The sequence below is a fragment of the Erpetoichthys calabaricus genome, chromosome 5, assembly GCF_900747795.2.
Source record: "Erpetoichthys calabaricus chromosome 5, fErpCal1.3, whole genome shotgun sequence".
Classification (NCBI taxonomy): domain Eukaryota; kingdom Metazoa; phylum Chordata; class Cladistia; order Polypteriformes; family Polypteridae; genus Erpetoichthys; species Erpetoichthys calabaricus.
Genome location: NC_041398.2, coordinates 199,059,685 through 199,079,539, shown reverse-complemented (window position 1 = coordinate 199,079,539; position 19,855 = coordinate 199,059,685). Strand labels below are relative to the sequence as shown.

The following is a 19,855-nucleotide window of genomic DNA, read 5'->3' as shown; positions in this document are numbered from 1 at the left end:
TGAGCAAAGGCTGTGAAGAATACTTGTGTACATGTGATTTCTCAGTTTTTTTTATTTTTAATAAATTTGCAAAAACCTCAAGTAAACTTTTTTCACATTGTCATTATGGGGTGTTGTGTGTAGAATTCTGAGGAAAAAAATTAATTTAATCCATTTTGGAATAAGGCTGTAACGTAACAAAATGTGGAAAAAGTGATGCACTGTAAATACTTTCCGGATGCACTGTATGTATATGTGTGTGTGTGTATATATATATATATATATATATATATATATATATATATATATATGATATAGATATAGATAGATAGAAAAGAAGGTCTGTGATATGGTTTGCATATTTGCAGCTGGAGATCCACAAAGGGAGAAAAAAAATGAATCACGTATCAAAGTAGTTTTTATTCCCGAGCTTTCAGCCCCTGCCAGGGGTCTTCATCAGAGGATAATGCTTAGACTTACAAGAATCAAAGGCAATATATAGCAAAACATTATGTTGAGGGTGGGGGTGGGGGGGCAGCTAAGTCAGTGTGATGGGGGGGGGGGGGGGGTATTGGGTGTACAGTTTATTTATTATGAACATGTTCTTCTTAAGTTTGCATATGCTGGATTTATGTCCAAGTGTCTGTTGATGGCGTTCTCATTTGATAGCCAAGATTCGGCCAGAGCAAAGTGCCAGAGAGCTGGCCGAATCTTGGCTATCAAATGAGAACGCCATCAACAGACACTTGGACATAAATCCAGCATATGCAAACTTAAGAACAACATGTTCATAATAAATAAACTGTACACCCAATACCCCCCCCCCCCCCCACGTAATGTTTTGCTATATATTGCCTTTGATTCTTGTAAGTCTAAGCATTATCCTCTGATGATGACCCCTGGCAGAGGTTGAAAGCTCAGGAATAAAAACTACTTTATGATACGTGATTCATTTTTTCTCCCTTTGTGGATCTCCAGCTGCAAATATAAAAAAAAAAAAAATAGAAGAACTTCACATCTGTAAATTTACATATCGCTTACAGGAACTAAGTTTTGCAATATAAAGGTAAATTACAATTATTGAATGTGCTGTAGAGTACCATTTTTAATACTTATATTTGCATAATATTGTTCCTTATTTTTGAACAAGTAGAATTAAAAATATTTTCATGGGGATTTTTTTTTTCCCATGTATCAGAAAAAAGTACCTATTTTGTTGTGGTACAAAAACCCAGCTCATTTGATCCTTGCTTCTGCCAAAAAACTCACAAAATATTACAATCCTCAGGCTACACAACAGCAGCTCACAGTAATGTTTTTCTTGAATACTAGCATTCTCTTAAATCCAAATTAAATATACCAGTCCACTAAAATGTTTAAATGGTTTCTTCTTGAGTGTTGATGTGCTAGCAATCCATTTACAAAGCAGGGTTTGTTTTTCCTCACATCATACGTCACAATCTAGAATACTTTCTCAGTTTCTTATTGGATGGTATAATTTAATATCAATGCTGTACTATAAAGTCACAGTATTATGCTTCTGCCTGTGGACTCAACCGTTTTTAAAACCAATTCTCGAACACCTTGACGGGTTAAGGCAATCCCCATCCAGTTCATTTTCAGGCCTTGTACCTAATACTGTGGTGACAGGGTTCAATGGGTTGACAAAATATCATTCCATGTCAAGAGCCACTCAGTATACATGTCCTGTCCTCACTCAGAGGAAGGGGGGGGTGGGGGGGGTTGACAAAAAAGTAAACAATACAGAAGAGCTGAAGGCCACTATCAGAGCAACATGGGCTCTCATAACACCTGAGCAGTGCCACAGACTGATCGACTCCATGCCACGCCGCATTGCTGCAATAATCCGGGCCAAAGGAGCCCCAACTAAATATTGAGGGCTGTACATGTTCATACTTTTCATGTTCATACCTTTCAGTTGGCCAACATTTCTAAAAATCCTTTTTTTGCATTGGTCTTAATTGATATTCTAATTTTCCGAGATACTGAATTTGGGACTTTCATTAGTTGTCAGTTATAATCATCAACATTAAAAGAAATAAACATTTGAAATACAACAGTCTGTGTGTAATGAATGAATCTAATATACAAGTTTCACTTTTTGAATGGAATTACTGAAATAAATCAACTTTGTCATGATATTCTAATTTTATGACCAGCACCTGTAGTTATCAGTGGTGCATTTCCTGAAAATGATGAATCTTAGTGAATAAATAAAATAGGTAATGAATGAGTGAGTTTTACAAGTGTTCCCAGAAATTTCCATCATTTGTCATTCAATGAATGAATTTAAAGTGCTTCTTTATTGGGATTGTCATCAGAAAAACAGACTGTTGATATCAGGAACATCGGTCTCACATATTTAAAGTGGTCAAATATAAGTTCTATTGTCACACCAAACACATACACATGTAAAAGAAAGAAATATCACTAATAAGTAAAATTTGATGTATAGTTGAAAAAAAAAAATCTATAAACTGGCTCAAAATGTGATGCAAAAAAAAAAAAAAAAATCAGTGGCAAGTAGCGACAGTGTAAGAAAAACACATCACAAAACAGGAGTTACAACTTATGGAGAAGATGGCAAAAAAAAATAGAAAAAAAAAGTCCCCGAGGACTTCTCCAGGCACCGGAATCACAGTTTCCAAAAAGAGGATGTTGTTTAGGTTCTATAGCTGATCTTAGTTTGAAAGATTCAAACAACTGGTGAGGAGTTCAATCTTAGCATCCGTTTCTCTAGTGTATTTAGACAGATATACCAAAAATAATGCACACGTAAAATTTTAAAATTCTTCTTGCCACCTACCCAAACCCTCCGTTCTAACAGATCGGGGTAGACAAACTAGTACAGTAATCCCTCCTCCATCGCGGGGGTTGCGTTCCAGAGCCACCCGCGAAATAGGAAAATCCGCGAAGTAGAAACCATATGTTTATATGGTTATTTTTAGAATGTCATGCTTGGGTCACAGATTTGCGCAGAAACACAGGAGGTTGTAGAGAGACAGGAACGTTATTCAAACACTGCAAACAAACATTTGTCTCTTTTTCAAAAGTTTAAACTGTGCTCCATGACAAGACAGAGATGACAGTTCTGTCTCACAATTAAAAGAATGCAAACATATCTTCCTTTTCAAAGGAGTGCAAAGCAAGCAGTCAAAAAAAAAATCAATAGGGCTTTTTGGCTTTTAAGTATGCGAAGCACCGCCGGTACAAAGCTGTTGAAGGCGGCAGCTCACACCCCCTCTGTCAGGAGCAGGAAGAGAGAGAGAGAGCCACAGAAAAACAAATAAAGTCAAAAATCAATACGTGCCCTTTGAGCTTTTAAGTATGCGAAGCACTGTGCAGCATGTCCTTCAGGAAGCAACTGCACACAGCCCCCCTGCTCACACCCCCCTACGTCAGCGCAAGAGAGAGAGAGAGAGAGAGAGAGAGAAAGTAAGTTGGGTAGCTTCTCAGCCATCTGCCAATAGCGTCCCTTGTATGAAATCAACTGGGCAAACCAACTGAGGAAGCATGTACCAGAAATTAAAAGACCCATTGTCCGCAGAAACCCGCGAAGCAGCGAAAAATCCGCGATATATATTTAAATATGCTTACATATAAAATCCGCGATGGAGTGAAGCCGCGAAAGGCGAAGCGCGATATAGCGAGGGATCACTGTAGTCCAGACACCAAGGAATACCAGTTCTTAATTCCAAACAACTAAACTACAAACTCACAAAGCACAGCAGACAACCACGGGGGTATTTTTCGTACGTCGCTTAAATCTTCCGAGATCAGGTGCCTCATCTTGGATAAGTTAATGCCGGTGACACTCATCCGGGATAGGTTGGTTTTTCAAACGCAGCCGTGTAGTAGATTAGTCGAGCTGGATCTAATCATCCGAGATGAATGCGCGCGCCCTCGCTGATTGAAAAGCCCATATATATTGAGTCTAGACAACATGATCAGCAAGGCTGTAACAAAATGATGAAAGAACGGGCGCATTTTTTTTTTCCCACACACGCAGCGCAAGACCTTTTATTCGAAGGACATGAAGAATTTCAAGATTTAATATGCACAAGGGGTAACACTGCAAATGCAGCCCAAACCAGAAAAGACGGCTGGCAAAAAGTGGCCGACAAATTAAACACTAAGTAGTGTGCATTGTACTTACTTAAAGCAGCATTTTATTTCCTATGTGTCAGATTAATTATTTAATATGTCATAATTCCAGATCAAACGTGAGCACAAGGAGAACATGGGAACAGGTTAAAGTGAAGTACAAGAATATACTTCAAACTGGTAAACAAATATTTCTATATGAATCCGAAAGATCACGCTCACATATATAATAAACCAACATGCGACTTATTGTCCGCGATAATAGCTTTGAAAGATGGACTAATGTAATGGACTAATTGCACTAATGCAATATTATTTGAAAACGAACAGCGTCAGATCAGCTGTAAATGTATGGCATTTCTAAAAGTTAGCTTTTTTTCAGTCTTATTCTGTCAGTCACGTTCACGCTCTCCCTTGCACTACCTCTGATCTGACTCTAACAAACAGCGCAAGTATAAATTCACACTTGATCTGATGCTGTTCATTTTCAAATAATATTGCATTAGTGCGACAATGTTTCCTGAATGGTAATATTCAGGTCATAAAATGATTTCTTCAAAATGTCACATATACACAGAAGGTGTGAGCTTATTCAGTATGGCACGAGCACGCATGTGGCCGGTTGCTTGTGCTATAACAAGCTTGACCTGGCCGCGATCAATGCACATGTACTGTGCAAGGCATGCATGGCGGCCACTGAGAAAAGAAGAGTGTTCATGGCTCACCTTGCAGAGGAGCTTCATCATCGCTTCTTACAAGAAAAGGCGATGGAAAAAGCAAAAGAGCATGCAACATCGACAAGCTTCTGTTCCAAGGCCGCCGCTTCCACAGCCTCTTCAGTGTAATAGTAACCACAGCACAGAGAGAAGTGTGTACATTGCAACAGGTACACGTCGTAAAAGTAGAAAGGACTGCCCTTGGGTGTGTGGGAACTGTTAACATTTGAATCTGATGATTGCATATAGCACAGAACTGACCTCTCTGTACTATTCTTTCCTCTGCATGTCCTGGAGTACAAAAGAAACAGTACTGTGCACCAAAAAGTGGACACTAGCAAGATCGGGAAAAAAAAAAAAAAAAAAAAAAAAAAAAAGTGGCCACTGATTACAACCGCAAGAAGGCATGCAAATGAATATGAATAATGTTGTATCAGTGCCACAATGTTTTCCGAAATGTACTATACACGTCATAAAATTTACCTGACGAGGTAAGAAGGCAGTATCGTGGCAGCAGAGCCGGCACCAAGATAAAAGCCAAGCGTTTAGTGAGAAAGTGGCGCTACAAACCTTCGGTGCCTTCTGTGATCCTGGGACATGTGAACTCACTACTAAATAAAATCGATGAACTGGCTGCACTGGTGAAAAATGTCAGGACCTACAGAGAACGCAGTTTGTTGTGTTTTAGTGAAACGTGGCTAACAACTAACATCCCAGATGCTAATGTGGAGCAACCCGGGTTTAGCACAGTTAGAGCGGACAGAGACGCAAATACCTGCGGAAAGTGGAAAGGAGGTGGACTCGCTCTCTTTGTCAATACAAGGATGGTGCAACTTTGCATATGTTAACATTAAAATCTCCACTTGCTGCAGGGACATCGAACTGTTGGCCGTAAGTCTGCATCCCTATTACTTGCCCAGAGAGTTTGGACATGTTATTGTTGTTATTGTATACATCCCCCCTCGGGCAGACGTAGAGATAGGGGGTGACATCATCCATTCCGATGTGGCTAAATTACAAACAACACCCCGAGGCACTTGTGCTAATCGCTGGAGACTTCAACCATGTAACGCTGGACAAAACATTACCAGCCTTCTCCCAGTATGTGAACTGTAACACCCGGGGAAATAGGACTATTGACCTACTGTATGCAAACGTTAAAGACCCATGTAGTGCCACCCAGCTGCCGGCGCTTGGGAAAGCAGATCATAACCTGGTTCTGCTTCAGTCTCACTACAAACCAAGAGTGAGAGAGCTACCTACAACCACACGCTCATTCAGGAAGTGGTCCCCTGAGGAAGAGCAGGCTCTGAGAGACTGCTTTGGAACTACGGACTGGGATATCCTGCAGGGGTCACAGAGTGAGAACATTGAGGAGGTTGTTGACTGCACTACTGACTACATCAACTTCTGTATGGACATTGTAGTTCCAGTAAGAACAGTACGCTGCTATGCTAACAACAAGCCAGGGATTACAAGTGACATCAAGGGCCTTTTGAACCAAAAGAAAAGGGCTTTTAAAGGCGGTGATCAGCATGAGCTCAAGCGTGTGCAAAAGGAACTCCGAGTCCAGCTCAGGGCGGCGAAGGAGCAGTACAGGAGAAAGCTGGAGCAGAAGTTGCAGAATAACAGCATGACGGAAGTGTGGGATGGGATGAAGATCATTACTGGCTGCAGCTTGAAGCGGGGTGCCACCATCGAGAGAGATGTGGAGAGAGCAAACCAGATGAACAACTTTTTTTTTTTTAACAGGTTTGACCACCCTAACCAACTCTCACCTTGGAGTACTGCACCCTCCACCCATCCTTCTGCTGATATCAGCATAGGAGGGAGTTTACCCCAACCCACAATTACAGCAGCCCAGGTAAGCAGAGAACTGAGGAGACTTTGTGCCAGAAAAGCAGTGGGTCCAGATGGAGTATCGCCACGACTGCTGAAGGCCTGTGCGTTGGAGCTGGGAAGTCCTCTACAGCGCATCTTCAACCTGAGCCTGGAACAGGGGAGAGTCCTGAGGCTTTGGAAAACATCCTGCATCACCCCAGTCCCAAAGGTATCACATCCCAGTGAGCTGAATGACTTCCAGCCTGTCGCATGTGATGAAAACCACAGAGTGGCTGCTGATTCACCACCTGAGGCCACAGGTCTGCCACGCCCTTGACCCTCTGCAGTTCGCATACCAGGAGAAGGTGGGAGCGGAGGAGGTCATCACCTACATGCTACACCGATCCCTCTCCCACTTGGACAGAGGCAGTGCTGCTGTAAAAATTATGTTTCTGGACTTCTCTAGAGCCTTCAACACCATCCAACCTCTGCTCCTCAGGGACAAGCTGGCAGAGATGGGAGTAGATTCATACCTGGTAGTATGGATCGTGAACTCTCTTAAAGACAGACCTCAGTATGTGCGTCTCAGGAACTGCAGGTCTCACATTGTGGTCAGCAACACAGGAGCGCCGCAGGGGACTGTAGTTTCTCCGGTCCTGTTCAGCCTATATACAATCGGACTTCCAATACAATTCGGAGTCCTGCTACGTACAAAAGTTTGCTGACGACACTGCTATCGTGGGCTGCATCAGGAGTGGGCAGCAGGAGGTGTATAGGGACATAATCAAGGACTTTGTTAAATGGTGCGACTCAAACCACCTACAGCTGAACACCAGCAAAACCAAGAAGCTGGTGGTGGATTTTGGGAGTGCAGCTGGATGATAAATTGGACTGAACTGCCAATACTGATGCTCTGTGTAAGAAAGGACAGAGCTGACTATACTTCCTTAGAAGGCTGGCATCTTTCAACATCTGCAATAAGATGCTGCAGATGTTCTATCAGACGGTTGTGGCGAGTGCCCTCTTCTACGCGGTGGTGTGCTTGGGAGGCAGCATAAAGAAGAAGGACGCCTCACGCCTGGACAAACTGGTGAGGAAGGCAGGCTCTATTGTAGGCATGGAGCTGTACAGTTTGACATCCGTGGCAGAGCGACAGGCACTGAGCAGGCTCCTGTCAATAATGGAGAATCCACTGCATCCACTGAACAGTATCATCTCCAGACAGGAGCAGCTTCAGCGACAGACTGCTGTCACTTTCCTGCTCCATTGACAGACTGAGGGGATCGTTCCTCCCCCACACTATGCGACTCCTCAATTCCACCCGGGGGGGTAAACGTTAACATTATTCAAAGTTATTGTCTGTCTGTATACCTGAATTGTTATCACTCTTTAATATTGTTTTTTATTAGTATGCTACTGCTGAAGTATGTGAATTTCCCCTTAGATAGATAGATACTTTATTAATCTCATCTATAAAATGAGTTATTCCAAATATCATATGTCTCTGTTTTTAGTCAGTGTGGCTTTGACATCATGGACCATAAGGTGCATACTAATTCAGTGTGAGCAGGAACACTCAATAAAACTGAATAAAAAAAAATTAAGGTGACGGTGAGATACGAGAAGGCAGATTCACCCACGTTTGTATGTCAGCTTTTATCCATCCAGATCAGAAAATTTCCAGTTCCATCGTCTCAAAACACCATTCAGATCTACAGTTTTTCCCAGTTTCAGATAAAAAGTAACCGGGTCAGATCGGGGTTGGGTGGGGGTTTTTTTGTATCGTGATCGTGACAGAGAATAAAAGTGAAAAAAACCACTAACTTTTACAAGTACTATAAATTTATAAATTTATTAACAATAAGAGTAGCTCACTACTCCAGACAGCAAATTTGTCGGGGAGCCGGTTTTGAACTCACAACTTCCAGATTATAAGTCCACGGATCTTCCTGCTACACCATGGAAGCTGTCATATTGTACTTGCACCTTTTGTGAAAGTGTTTATTTGATATTTGGCCATCAGCCTTCACACATTACGCAGTTCATGTCTATATTTTGTTATTTATTACTAAAACATGAAAAACGTTTCTGATTAAACGATGTGTTTACAAAGATTGTTGTAGACACAAAACACATATCAAATTATTTCCCCTTACAATTCTTTTTAGCTCACTCTCAGATAATCAAGGCAGGAACTGGGAGAACTTCTTGCCCATTCTGAGGCGGTGGGGTGGATGGTATAGCAGGCTGCTTGCTGCTTGAGCTTATCAACACATTTACAAGACAAAAAAAAAAAAAAAAAAAAGACGCTGAATGGAGACGTGTGAGTGGATTTAAAGAGGGCCAGATTTACGAGTTTTCTCATAAACTCTGGTAATTCTAGTGTTAAGAGAAGAAACTGGTTGGGACAAAAACCTACAGCCACATGCATAGGGCTGAACTTAAGAACCACTAGTTTATGCCATAGATAGGATAAACCCTCTGCTCCTTCATGTTTTGTTACAAAATTTTGATCAGGTACTTTCAATCATTTCAGTCTAAATTAAAGTTCTATATTAAATAATTAAAATGCTAAAAAAGAAGCTACAAAAGTACTTAATGAGCATACTGTATATTGTGTGCAAGTACTTAATTTGCTTTAAAAACGAAGCTACAAAAGTACTTAATGAGCATACTGTATATTGTGTGCAAGTACTTAATTTGCCTTAAAAACAATCAATTTGTTGTACCAGCAATCAAAGATATGATGTCCCATGACCGCTATTAGACTATGATGCGGCACTTGCGCTTTGACAACAATGACACCCATGCAGAATATGTGAAAAAGGGCAAATTTGTTACGATTTCGGACATCTGCCAACGTTTTGTTGGGAGCTGTGTTTTCAGTTAAAACCCGGGGCAAAGACTAAAGTCTGTGGTCATAAAGCTTATGGAGCCATTTCTGGACAAAGGCAGAACCATAACAGACAGCTTCTTCACAGCGCTTTCACTGACTAATAGAATGCTGCACTGCACCACAACTCTGCTTGGCACGATAAGGAAAATGGGACTTCCACCTGCAGCTAAAGTCATTTCAGTACACGAGCAACTCTCCATGTTAGTGTTTAGATCTGGCAGTGCCATGATTCTAGTGTTGTGTCCAAAAATCACATGAATGAACCTGGGATTGTTTTATTGTATAATTTGATTTAGCTGCATCATTCAAGATTTGTGTCCTACAATCTCAAAATGAAATGAATCTTTTAGGTGTCTACTTGAATTTATCTATATAGCTAGTTGAACACAAAGTACTGCTAAAATAATCATTTTTAACTTTTTATGGCCATTCAGCATTGGAAAATGCCCATAAATTCTCATTATAGTATTGCTCAGCAGAGATGATGTTCAACACAAAAGAAAACTGCATAAATAACAACTGGAATAGCTTTTGTCATCCAACAATTTCAACTTCTACAACCACAATAATACAAGATTTGTAGAATAAACTTGCCACACCTTATAAATACCACAGTTATCAAAGTAAAGAATTATGCATACTGACTTTCGAAATGCTTTCTCTCTGAAATACCAGATGCACAATATGTACAACAAAACTGCAGCAATGCTGGAGCAAGTAACAGAAAACAGGGTAGTCTGTACAACTTAAATAGTCTGGGTTCCACTTTCTGTATGCTTATACCGTATATCAGACCGTACTTGAACATTTGTTGGCTATCCAGGATACAAATGTCTAAATAATTTTGCTTTAAAGCTACAAATTACCATTAGTAATCCACAAAAATGTGTTAATATCACAACACATTAAAATCTAGAGATCCTGTCAAAGATCAATAGTGTAGAGGAGGTTGGTAATGTTTAGTGCTACTATAGATTACATATAGTTTTATATGAAGTGATGGGACACCTAACTACGGCTTCTCTAATGAGATTCTGTGGAATGCACTTCTATCCAGACTGTATTTACTTTGTATGTGGTATGAAGGATCACACCATAATTATAAATAAGAAAATCCAAGCAATACAACATACTTCCAGAATTAATAGATGGCTTTTTTTAATAAGACACCATTTAGTGCAAGCTGGTGGGACAATTAAAATGGGAAAGGTCTAATTTCAAAATGCTTTATATATGCTGACCCACTTGTTAATGCAAAAACTATTTAAATGTAGATTCATGTCCACAATGCAAAAACCATTTAAATGTAGATTCATGTCCACCACTCTTCAGAGTAACCATTCAGTAATCTATCACACATTTCTAGACATTCTCATGTAGAAAGGCTGGTTGTAATTAAAGAAACCCCATATGTCGTAAACAAACTCCTTTTATAATATTAAGATAATGCTGGAAACCATCAGTACAAAACCCATGTCCATTTCAAACAATGTTTCTGTTTCAATTACATCCAAGGACTTTACTATCTACAAGTTTTGATACTTCTGTTTCATTGTTCACTTCCAAAATAAATATTTCAAGTCATATTAAAATACAAGATCTCAATTAGCAAGTGCAACACATTGCATTGCAGACTGATGTGTCCACTATAAAGTATGCATTAGTTTTTTTTTGTTCCCCCCCCCCCCCCCCCAAACAGTTTGAAATAGTTAGATCCTGTATAATATCGCTTACAAACTCTTACACTCTTTACCTTTCTTTTTTTCCTTCTTTGATGGAGCCTTCAGAGGGCTGGGGTCTGCTTGGTTGGTTTGGCTTAGCTCAACTTCTGTCGACATGACTGGAGGCCTGCTTCAATAAACTCCACCAAAATAGGTAAATGAAAAGCAGCTCCTCTACGGTTCGACTTAAAGCAGCTTTCAGTAGTGACACATACTCAGAGAAATCTGTGGAAAGAAAATAAAAAAAGCTTAACTCTTACTTCCCACACACACACCCCCGCAACACTAGCATAGAAACACATGAAAGGGAATACCATTTTAAAACTTATGGGCTACCTTACTAGCCTGAAAGGTATACTGAACATGCATACATTGTGCAAATTCTGGTAAATACAATAAAAAGAATTCAAGCACAAGAGAAACAGTAACAAAGGCCTAATATGACTACAAAAACATGAGACAAAATGAGGATAAAAGTCAGTTTTAAAAGTGACTTGCCTACCACCCAACTAAATTTCCAGTTATTCTCCTATAGAGACTTTCTTGTTAAATATTAAAGACCGTCATTAGCCCAACCTGCAGTAAATGCTCTAGTCTAATGAACTACACAATTCAAACAACCAACTATTTAGGAGCGACTTCCACAGCAACATTGCCTTAAAACTAGTCTTCCAGTCTACAGGACTACAAAAGCTGAAGCCAAATCAGTGGCCATAATATCACCAAGGCCTTCTTAATTAAAGGCACTGAAAGGATGGAACCTGCCTAGGCCTGAATTGTAATGGACCAAAAATGGCATAGAAACAACTATAAAGATTTAAACTTTTAAAGTGGTTTTAGATGACCTTTACTTTTTATGAAAAAAGATTTGTTAAAATGTGAGAGAGAGAGAAATCTAATTTTTCAGCATACCAAGCATTCTTACTTTTCCTTAACGTCAAAAAAGAAAAACCTGGCAGAAAATACATCTGTTTTAGACATGCTCATATTGTACATTTGTACCCAATAAAGCCTTTACCTATTACTACAACCAGGAATTCTAAAAAGCCAATATCTAAAAGAGTACATTTATGACAATGTTCATATAATAAACTGTGTTCCTGCCTTTTTTTTTTAATATATATTATATACAGTGGTGTGAAAAACTATTTGCCCCCTTCCTGATTTCTTATTCTTTTGCATGTTTGTCACACAAAATGTTTCTGATCATCAAACACATTTAACCATTAGTCAAATATAACACAAGTAAACACAAAATGCAGTTTTTAAATGATGGTTTTTATTATTTAGGGAGAAAAAAAATCCAAACCTACATGGCCCTGTGTGAAAAAGTAATTGCCCCCTTGTTAAAAAATAACCTAACTGTGGTGTATCACACCTGAGTTCAATTTCTGTAGCCACCCCCAGGCCTGATTACTGCCACACCTGTTTCAATCAAGAAATCACTTAAATAGGAGCTGCCTGACACAGAGAAGTAGACCAAAAGCACCTCAAAAGCTAGACATCATGCCAAGATCCAAAGAAATTCAGGAACAAATGAGAACAGAAGTAATTGAGATCTATCAGTCTGGTAAAGGTTATAAAGCCATTTCTAAAGCTTTGGGACTCCAGCGAACCACAGTGAGAGCCATTATCCACAAATGGCAAAAACATGGAACAGTGGTGAACCTTCCCAGGAGTGGCCGGCCGACCAAAATTACCCCAAGAGCGCAGAGACGACTCATCCGAGAGGTCACAAAAGACCCCAGGACAACGTCTAAAGAACTGTAGGCCTCACTTGCCTCAATTAAGGTCAGTGTTCACGACTCCACCATAAGAAAGAGACTGGGCAAAAACGGCCTGCATGGCAGATTTCCAAGACGCAAACCACTGTTAAGCAAAAAGAACATTAGAGCTCGTCTCAATTTTGCTAAGAAACATCTCAATGATTGCCAAGACTTTTGGGAAAATACCTTGTGGACTGATGAGACAAAAGTTGAACTTTTTGGAAGGCAAATGTCCCGTTACATCTGGCGTAAAAGGAACACAGCATTTCAGAAAAAGAACATCATACCAACAGTAAAATATGGTGGTGGTAGTGTGATGGTCTGGCGTTGTTTTGCTGCTTCAGGACCTGGAAGGCTTGCTGTGATAGATGGAACCATGAATTCTACTGTCTACCAAAAAAGGAAGGAGAATGTCCGGCCATCTGTTCGTCAACTCAAGCTGAAGCGATATTGGGTGCTGCAACAGGACAATGACCCAAAACACACCAGCAAATCCACCTCTGAATGGCTGAAGAAAAACAAAATGAAGACTTTGGAGTGGCCTAGTCAAAGTCCTGACCTGAATCCAATTGAGATGCTATGGCATGACCTTAAAAAGGCGGTTCATGCTAGAAAACCCTCAAATAAAGCTGAATTACAACAATTTTGCAAAGATGAGTGGGCCAAAATTCCTCCAGAGCGCTGTAATAGACTCATTGCAAGTTATCGCAAACGCTTGATTGCAGTTATTGCTGCTAAGGGTGGCCGAACCAGTTATTAGGTTCAGGGGGCAATTACTTTTTCACACAGGGCCATGTAGGTTTGGATTTTTTTTTCTCCCTAAATAATAAAAACCACCATTTACAAACTGCATTTTGTGTTTACTTGTGTTATATTTGACTAATGGTTAAATGTGTTTGATGATCAGAAACATTTTGTGTGACAAACATGCAAAAGAATAAGAAATCAGGAAGGGGGCAAATAGTTTTTCACACCACTGTGTATATATATATATATATATATATATATATATATATTACACTTTACAAGAATGAAAAAACATGAATGTGCTGTGTTATTTTGATCAAATACACCATACATGTTGGTGTAACAATAAAACAAACCACAGTATTATACTAAGCAAATATATTTTTATATCTGTCATTGATTTATGCATAGAAGTTACAGAACTGGAGTTTGAGGACCATTAAACTTGCATGATCTAATATTAGAAAACACTCAGAATAAATAGCAACAGCTGCTACTCTTCTTGAAACAGCTACATGGCTAAAGAATCTATGCACACTGAAAACAAAGACACAACACTTAAGAGTGCACAGTCTATTCATTTGCCTTTTAAACCCTGCACCAGCTCTGTACATTTTATTAGCAAAAATAAGTGAATTACGCATTAATAGACCAAAAACAGCTCTTTGAAAAATTATGAAGTTTTAACATGTTAGATTTTGAAATACGGTTAATCATTTCTTCAATATGATGACAGAAAAGCAAAGTTGTTGCTTTTAAAAAATTAGGAGCACTCTGATATGTATGCTAATGGAGACACTTTTGATAATAAATGGGTGCCATGGTATCATTATCAAGATGAATGTGCATGTGTGTGGTCTATACAAAACTCCACACATAAAATACCACACAGACAACCCCACACAGACACTCAAAACACCTACACAGTGAAGCAAGTTTTTCTCAAATGAGTAATGTGCTTACACAGACATAAAGCAAAATACACTGTTCATCATCAGCAGTACTGCCATACCTCGTAGATTTACAAAAATAAAGCATACCACCTATGTAGGATTCACTTAAACCATGCCACCCCCACCAAAAAAAAATAAATTTAAACTGCCTACCAAGGTAAATTCACCAAGCAATAAATAAAATGCCATAAATGAATAATTCATCACAAAAGAGGCAATAAGATGAAAAGTAAAGCTTACCACCGAGTGTGTCTGGAACACTACGCCAGCAGCAGCAGCTGAAGAAGAAAAAAAAAAATCCCATCTTGGTTTTGGGCAAAGGTTGGTTAGAGAGCAAAGGTTGAGCTATTATAAAGTTAATAATTTTGTGCGCTCTTAAGAAAATCGTGTGACTAGAGCACAAGCCAGAAAACAAAACAATAAATGAACAAGCTGAAAACAATCACAATGCCAAGGGTATAGAACTGCATCTTGACCACGGACTAGAATTGAAGGAACAGAGGAACATATGACAAATAATCGAGAAACACTTAGGAAAAGATGTTACTACAGGGTGGCATTGCAGTGCAATGGATAGTGCAATCTTTCAAGTCTAGCAGACTGGGACTGAACCCCGACCCAGTCACTGCTTTACAACTTTCCTTAAGTACTCCTAACACACCACTAAAGACATAAATGTCCAGTTACCTTGTGATACTAAATAAATCAGCATGGTTGGGGTGAGAGTGTTCCATGAGATGGACAAATATGTAAAAAGGCTGTCCTTTGCCTCTTTGTCAATGAAGTCAGGGCAGCTTCAGCCACCCTCTTACTCTGTAAAAAAAAAGTGTTACTTCAGAAAATAGATGCAACTCTCACTACATAAGTAAAATTAAAAAGTATTTCAAAAGAAACGAGGATACAGATTTACATAAAATTAATAAAATATACAGAAAAATATATAAAGGCTTGCCTATATTGTTAATTTGTATTTACCACTTACTAATAGTGTACCATGGTGGGGGGGGGGAGCAAAAGTCACCTGTAAAACTTATTTGCCACTGTAAATTACAGAAATGGTGGGGGGGGGGGGGGGGGCGAAGGATGAGGCAGAATAATGGTTTGGAAGCCTACCATTAAAGCCTCTTTGCAGCCACCATGAGAACGAGCCCTCCTACCTTGCGACTTTGAACAAAAATGAGCATTTATGGGAATGTAAACATTAAGAAATACTCTATAGCTTTTTTTAATCTGCCCCAAAATACTTAATTGCCTGTTTTGTTGTATCAACAAAATTACTAAATTATTATTATTATTATTAAATTACATTTTGCCTGAAGGGACCGGAGTTGCCTCGAAAGCTTGCATATTGTAATCTTTTTACTTAGCCAATAAAAAGGTGTCATTTTGCTTGGCTTCTCACTTGTATCAAAGAAATTGAGTTATTCTAGAAAGCCAAATTTGCAAGTTAAGCTTAATTTTTAATTATACTTTTTTTTTTTTTATTATTAATAAGGTCTGAATTACCATAAACCACCCTAATCTGGGATGCTCCTAAAATGTAAATGATTTACTTCATGAAGGAAAAGAATAATTGTGTCAAATATTTAAATTGAAAGTGTAAATATTCCAGATTGTAAGAGAAATTTGTCATTTTCACCTTCTGATAGGGGTCAGTAAAGGGCTAAATCCCTAGTAAACATTCAAAAACAACATCATATTGATAATCACTGACCTTGAAAAATTCTAAAACAATACCCTACAAGCCTATGTTTGCAATTAGTCATTTTTAACCTTCTGACAGTGGCTCTTAAGAGGACTAGGGTCACCAGTAAAGAACCAAATAAAAAGTATTATATTCACGATCAACACATTTGTAATAGAATTAAACGACATTATACATGCCTATATTACTGATCCTATTTTTTTTTTTTTTTTTGAAGTTTTGTGAAAAGGAGTAACTTTAACCCATTATATTCTATTAGGGTAAACTCTGATGTAGCATACACAACTCCAAATCTCTCTGATCAATTTAACTGATGTCACCTATTGGTTTATTATCATAAGGGTGCAAATTCCTGCATAAAATATGGTCCAAAACATTATAACAATTAGGAGTTTTTGGGTCTAAAGGGCTAAAAATGGGGCCCCAAATAATTCAGACATCTTACATAACTAGATGTCAAGAAGTGCTAAATGGTATATTATTTGAGGATGTTCTCCTACCAATGAATCAAGGGGTACTGGGGGAAAAAAAAAAAAAAAAGATTTCAATGTGTTCATAAGTAGTTCTTACGAACACAAGAAGGATATCGTAACTGATGATCCACTATGAATCAGAGGATAGTGAAGCATGCTCACAGTTAAAATGTGAAAGAAAACCATGCCCAACCAGATCAGGTTTACTAAATAAGGAAAAGAAAATAGTGCATAAAGATGCAAACAACAACAAATGTTGCTCGATTTCCTCTCCATCAAGATAGCAAGATCATACATAACTACAACCAGTTGTATTTTATGTATCAATTAATGAAAACAAACACAAGACACTACACACTTTCAAGATTAGAACAGACTCCTAGCATAAATGTATTCTTTTCTTAATTACACCACCACTGATCCATCCATCGAACTTGCATATTTCATTTTATTTTATCTAGCATTAGATAAAAATAAACTTACCCAGGACAACAAACCAGTTGCTGTCATTACCACCATTATTAAATAACTAATGTTTAATTACTCATTTAACATTCATTGGGTATGCTGGGTTAACTCTTGGTTGTACCTCAAGAAATATAAACATTGTATGATGGCAATGCCGTCATCCTCTTTTTCTTGTATCACACTCCAGAGAAGCATCAAAATATGAGCAAGAAGCTTAAAACTGTCTCTATTAGAAATTAAAAATTCATATCTGCCCTACAGATTAGCTTCACTTCTGTTTGCCAAGGAGAGTGGGGGGGGGGGGTACAAAAATCCTCAATATTTCACATATTTCTTCTTAAAGCTAATACTCCCTAACCTATTGTTAACAACAAATGGAGCAGAAAATGCTGTTAAAAACTGTTAACCATAAACCTATGAGTATGGTCATTATATTTAAAACCACACCAAAGAGGTAACTGTTCTTTAATACAGGGAGAATCCAATCACTCTAGAGTTGCTATATTTTACAGAAGAAAGCCTTTTGTTGCTTTATAGGGAGGTCATTCAGGTAGGAAGCGCGTCGCTGCAGTGATCTTATGGACAGGCAAGTTAAAATTAACTTGCAATGACAAACTAGCTGGAAAGAAATTAAGAGGAAAGATATGTCATCAGCTTTTCTTAAGGTTACAGCAGAGAAAGTTTAATATTTAACAAACCACAAGAAGACCTTGGTATACAAGAAGGCTTCAAAAATGCACAGATTCCATCCTGGTGAATACAAATGCAAGATGGATTTATTTGCACATTAGAAAAAATGTTTGATACATTGGTACCATGTTGCCATCATTTAATAACATTGATACTGCATGCATCATACCTGAAATCACAGAACAGGAGTACCAAATGACAAATTAGCTTTTTGACACTATTATACATGTATTTGCTTACTAGTTAGGTTAAAACATTCAAATGCTTATGTGTTATAAAAACTAATTCAAAGCAGCATAAAACACTTCAAGAAAATATTTACAAACTGAAACATTAAGAAGCATGTGGTATCATACTATACTGTACTATGCTGAATGAGAAGTACACTTTCAAGGAGACATCCTTCCTGCAATATACCAATTAAATAGTGTTTGTTCAGGGGGACCCTCCACGGTTTGATTTTAACATTTTAAATCTCGAAGCAGCTGCGAGATAATAATATTACTACTACATTTATATAGTGGGTTGAGGGAGTTATCAGTTTTTTGCTTTGGAACCAGTACTAGATGTCCAAGAACTGGTATCAATACTGAAGTCAAAATCTCAGGACAGATCCAAAACACTACAAAGGAGTCAGAACATGTTAAAAAAGCAAAATTTTGGGGGGTTGGGGATTTGGGATTTGGAGAGACTACACAACTTTTTTAAAGGAAGATTTTTAATCACATCAATTTAAGTGTATGGCCAAATGTATACACCCAAGGACACTGTAGCATTTCAGATCTTCAGATTTATAAAATAACCTGGTTTTCCTAATGTACTTTCACTTTTGGTCTATAATATACTTGCTGGGCACTACGTGGAAATTAAATTCTCAGACGGAATTTAATAAAACATTTCATCCTCGTTTTATGGGGCAATACCAGTCGCCCCCCCCCCCCCCAATTTTGCACAAAGCTTTATATATATACACACACACACACACACATTATATTATATATATATATATATATATATATACACACACATACACACATATTACTGTATATTATATATACATATATACATACTGTACATGGATTTTTTATTTATTATTTTTTTTATTATAATAGAGAGAAGACAGCGCTAAGAAAGTTTAACATGGCGGACGTTGTCGACCATTATGACCATTACACGTAGAATTTCGAAATGAAACCTGCTTAAACTTTTGTAAGTAAGCTGTAAGGAATGAGCCTGCCAAATTTCAGCCTTCTACCTACACGGGAAGTTGGAGAATTAGTGATGAGTGAGTCAGTGAGGGCTTTGCCTTTTATTAGTATAGATTCACCATAAGCAGATTTTTACGGAATTGACTATGGATCATAGGCGTTACCCGTTAATTTATTGGCAAAATGAAATCCTGTATGCTTATTGTTTAGTGACCATAAAATACTCAAGTTCTTTTAAAATACATTAATAAGATGCATGTTTCTCATAATAAGCTGTCATATTGTTAATTTTTTCTGCAATATACTTATTTGAAACAAAGTATAATTTATAAAGGTAGTTTTCACCATTTGTCTAAAAAATAAATAAATGTTGCTCTTAAAACTAAAACCTGTTTACTATGCAGTAATTTGAAATTCTTCTTATTTCTTCTTTTTCTAATTGAAAATGTGAGCTGCTATGCTTAATACAAGCTTGTTCTCCATCCAAACTCAGATAAGCAGTATCTATTTAAATTTTCCTAATTGAACAAGGCGACACAGATTCTTTTAACGTATAGGTTCATATTCCAGTCTGCTCTCTCTCTGGT

The 19,855-nt window shown here is 38.1% G+C and overlaps 2 protein-coding genes across 7 annotated transcripts in view; one reads left to right on the top strand and one right to left on the bottom strand.

Moving 5' to 3' along the window:
• LOC114652160 (FYN-binding protein 1-like) overlaps positions 1 to 19,855 on the top strand; it is a 1,204,993-nt gene that overhangs the window by 620,195 nt on the left and 564,943 nt on the right. The gene's annotated exons all lie outside the window — the stretch shown is intronic.
• Positions 1 to 19,855, bottom strand: part of dab2 (DAB adaptor protein 2) — a 116,426-nt gene that overhangs the window by 55,834 nt on the left and 40,737 nt on the right. For 4 of the 6 annotated variants that reach the window (XM_051927682.1, XM_051927681.1, XM_051927684.1 and 1 more), the window contains exon 2: positions 11,291 to 11,483. In XM_051927682.1, coding sequence (XP_051783642.1) covers positions 11,291 to 11,375 — 85 coding nt within the window. In that variant the 5' untranslated portion in view covers positions 11,376 to 11,483. Of the gene's footprint in view, positions 1 to 11,283; positions 11,484 to 15,411; positions 15,538 to 19,855 lie in introns of those variants that run through there. The other 2 variants (XM_051927683.1, XM_051927685.1) reach the window with 2 other exon arrangements.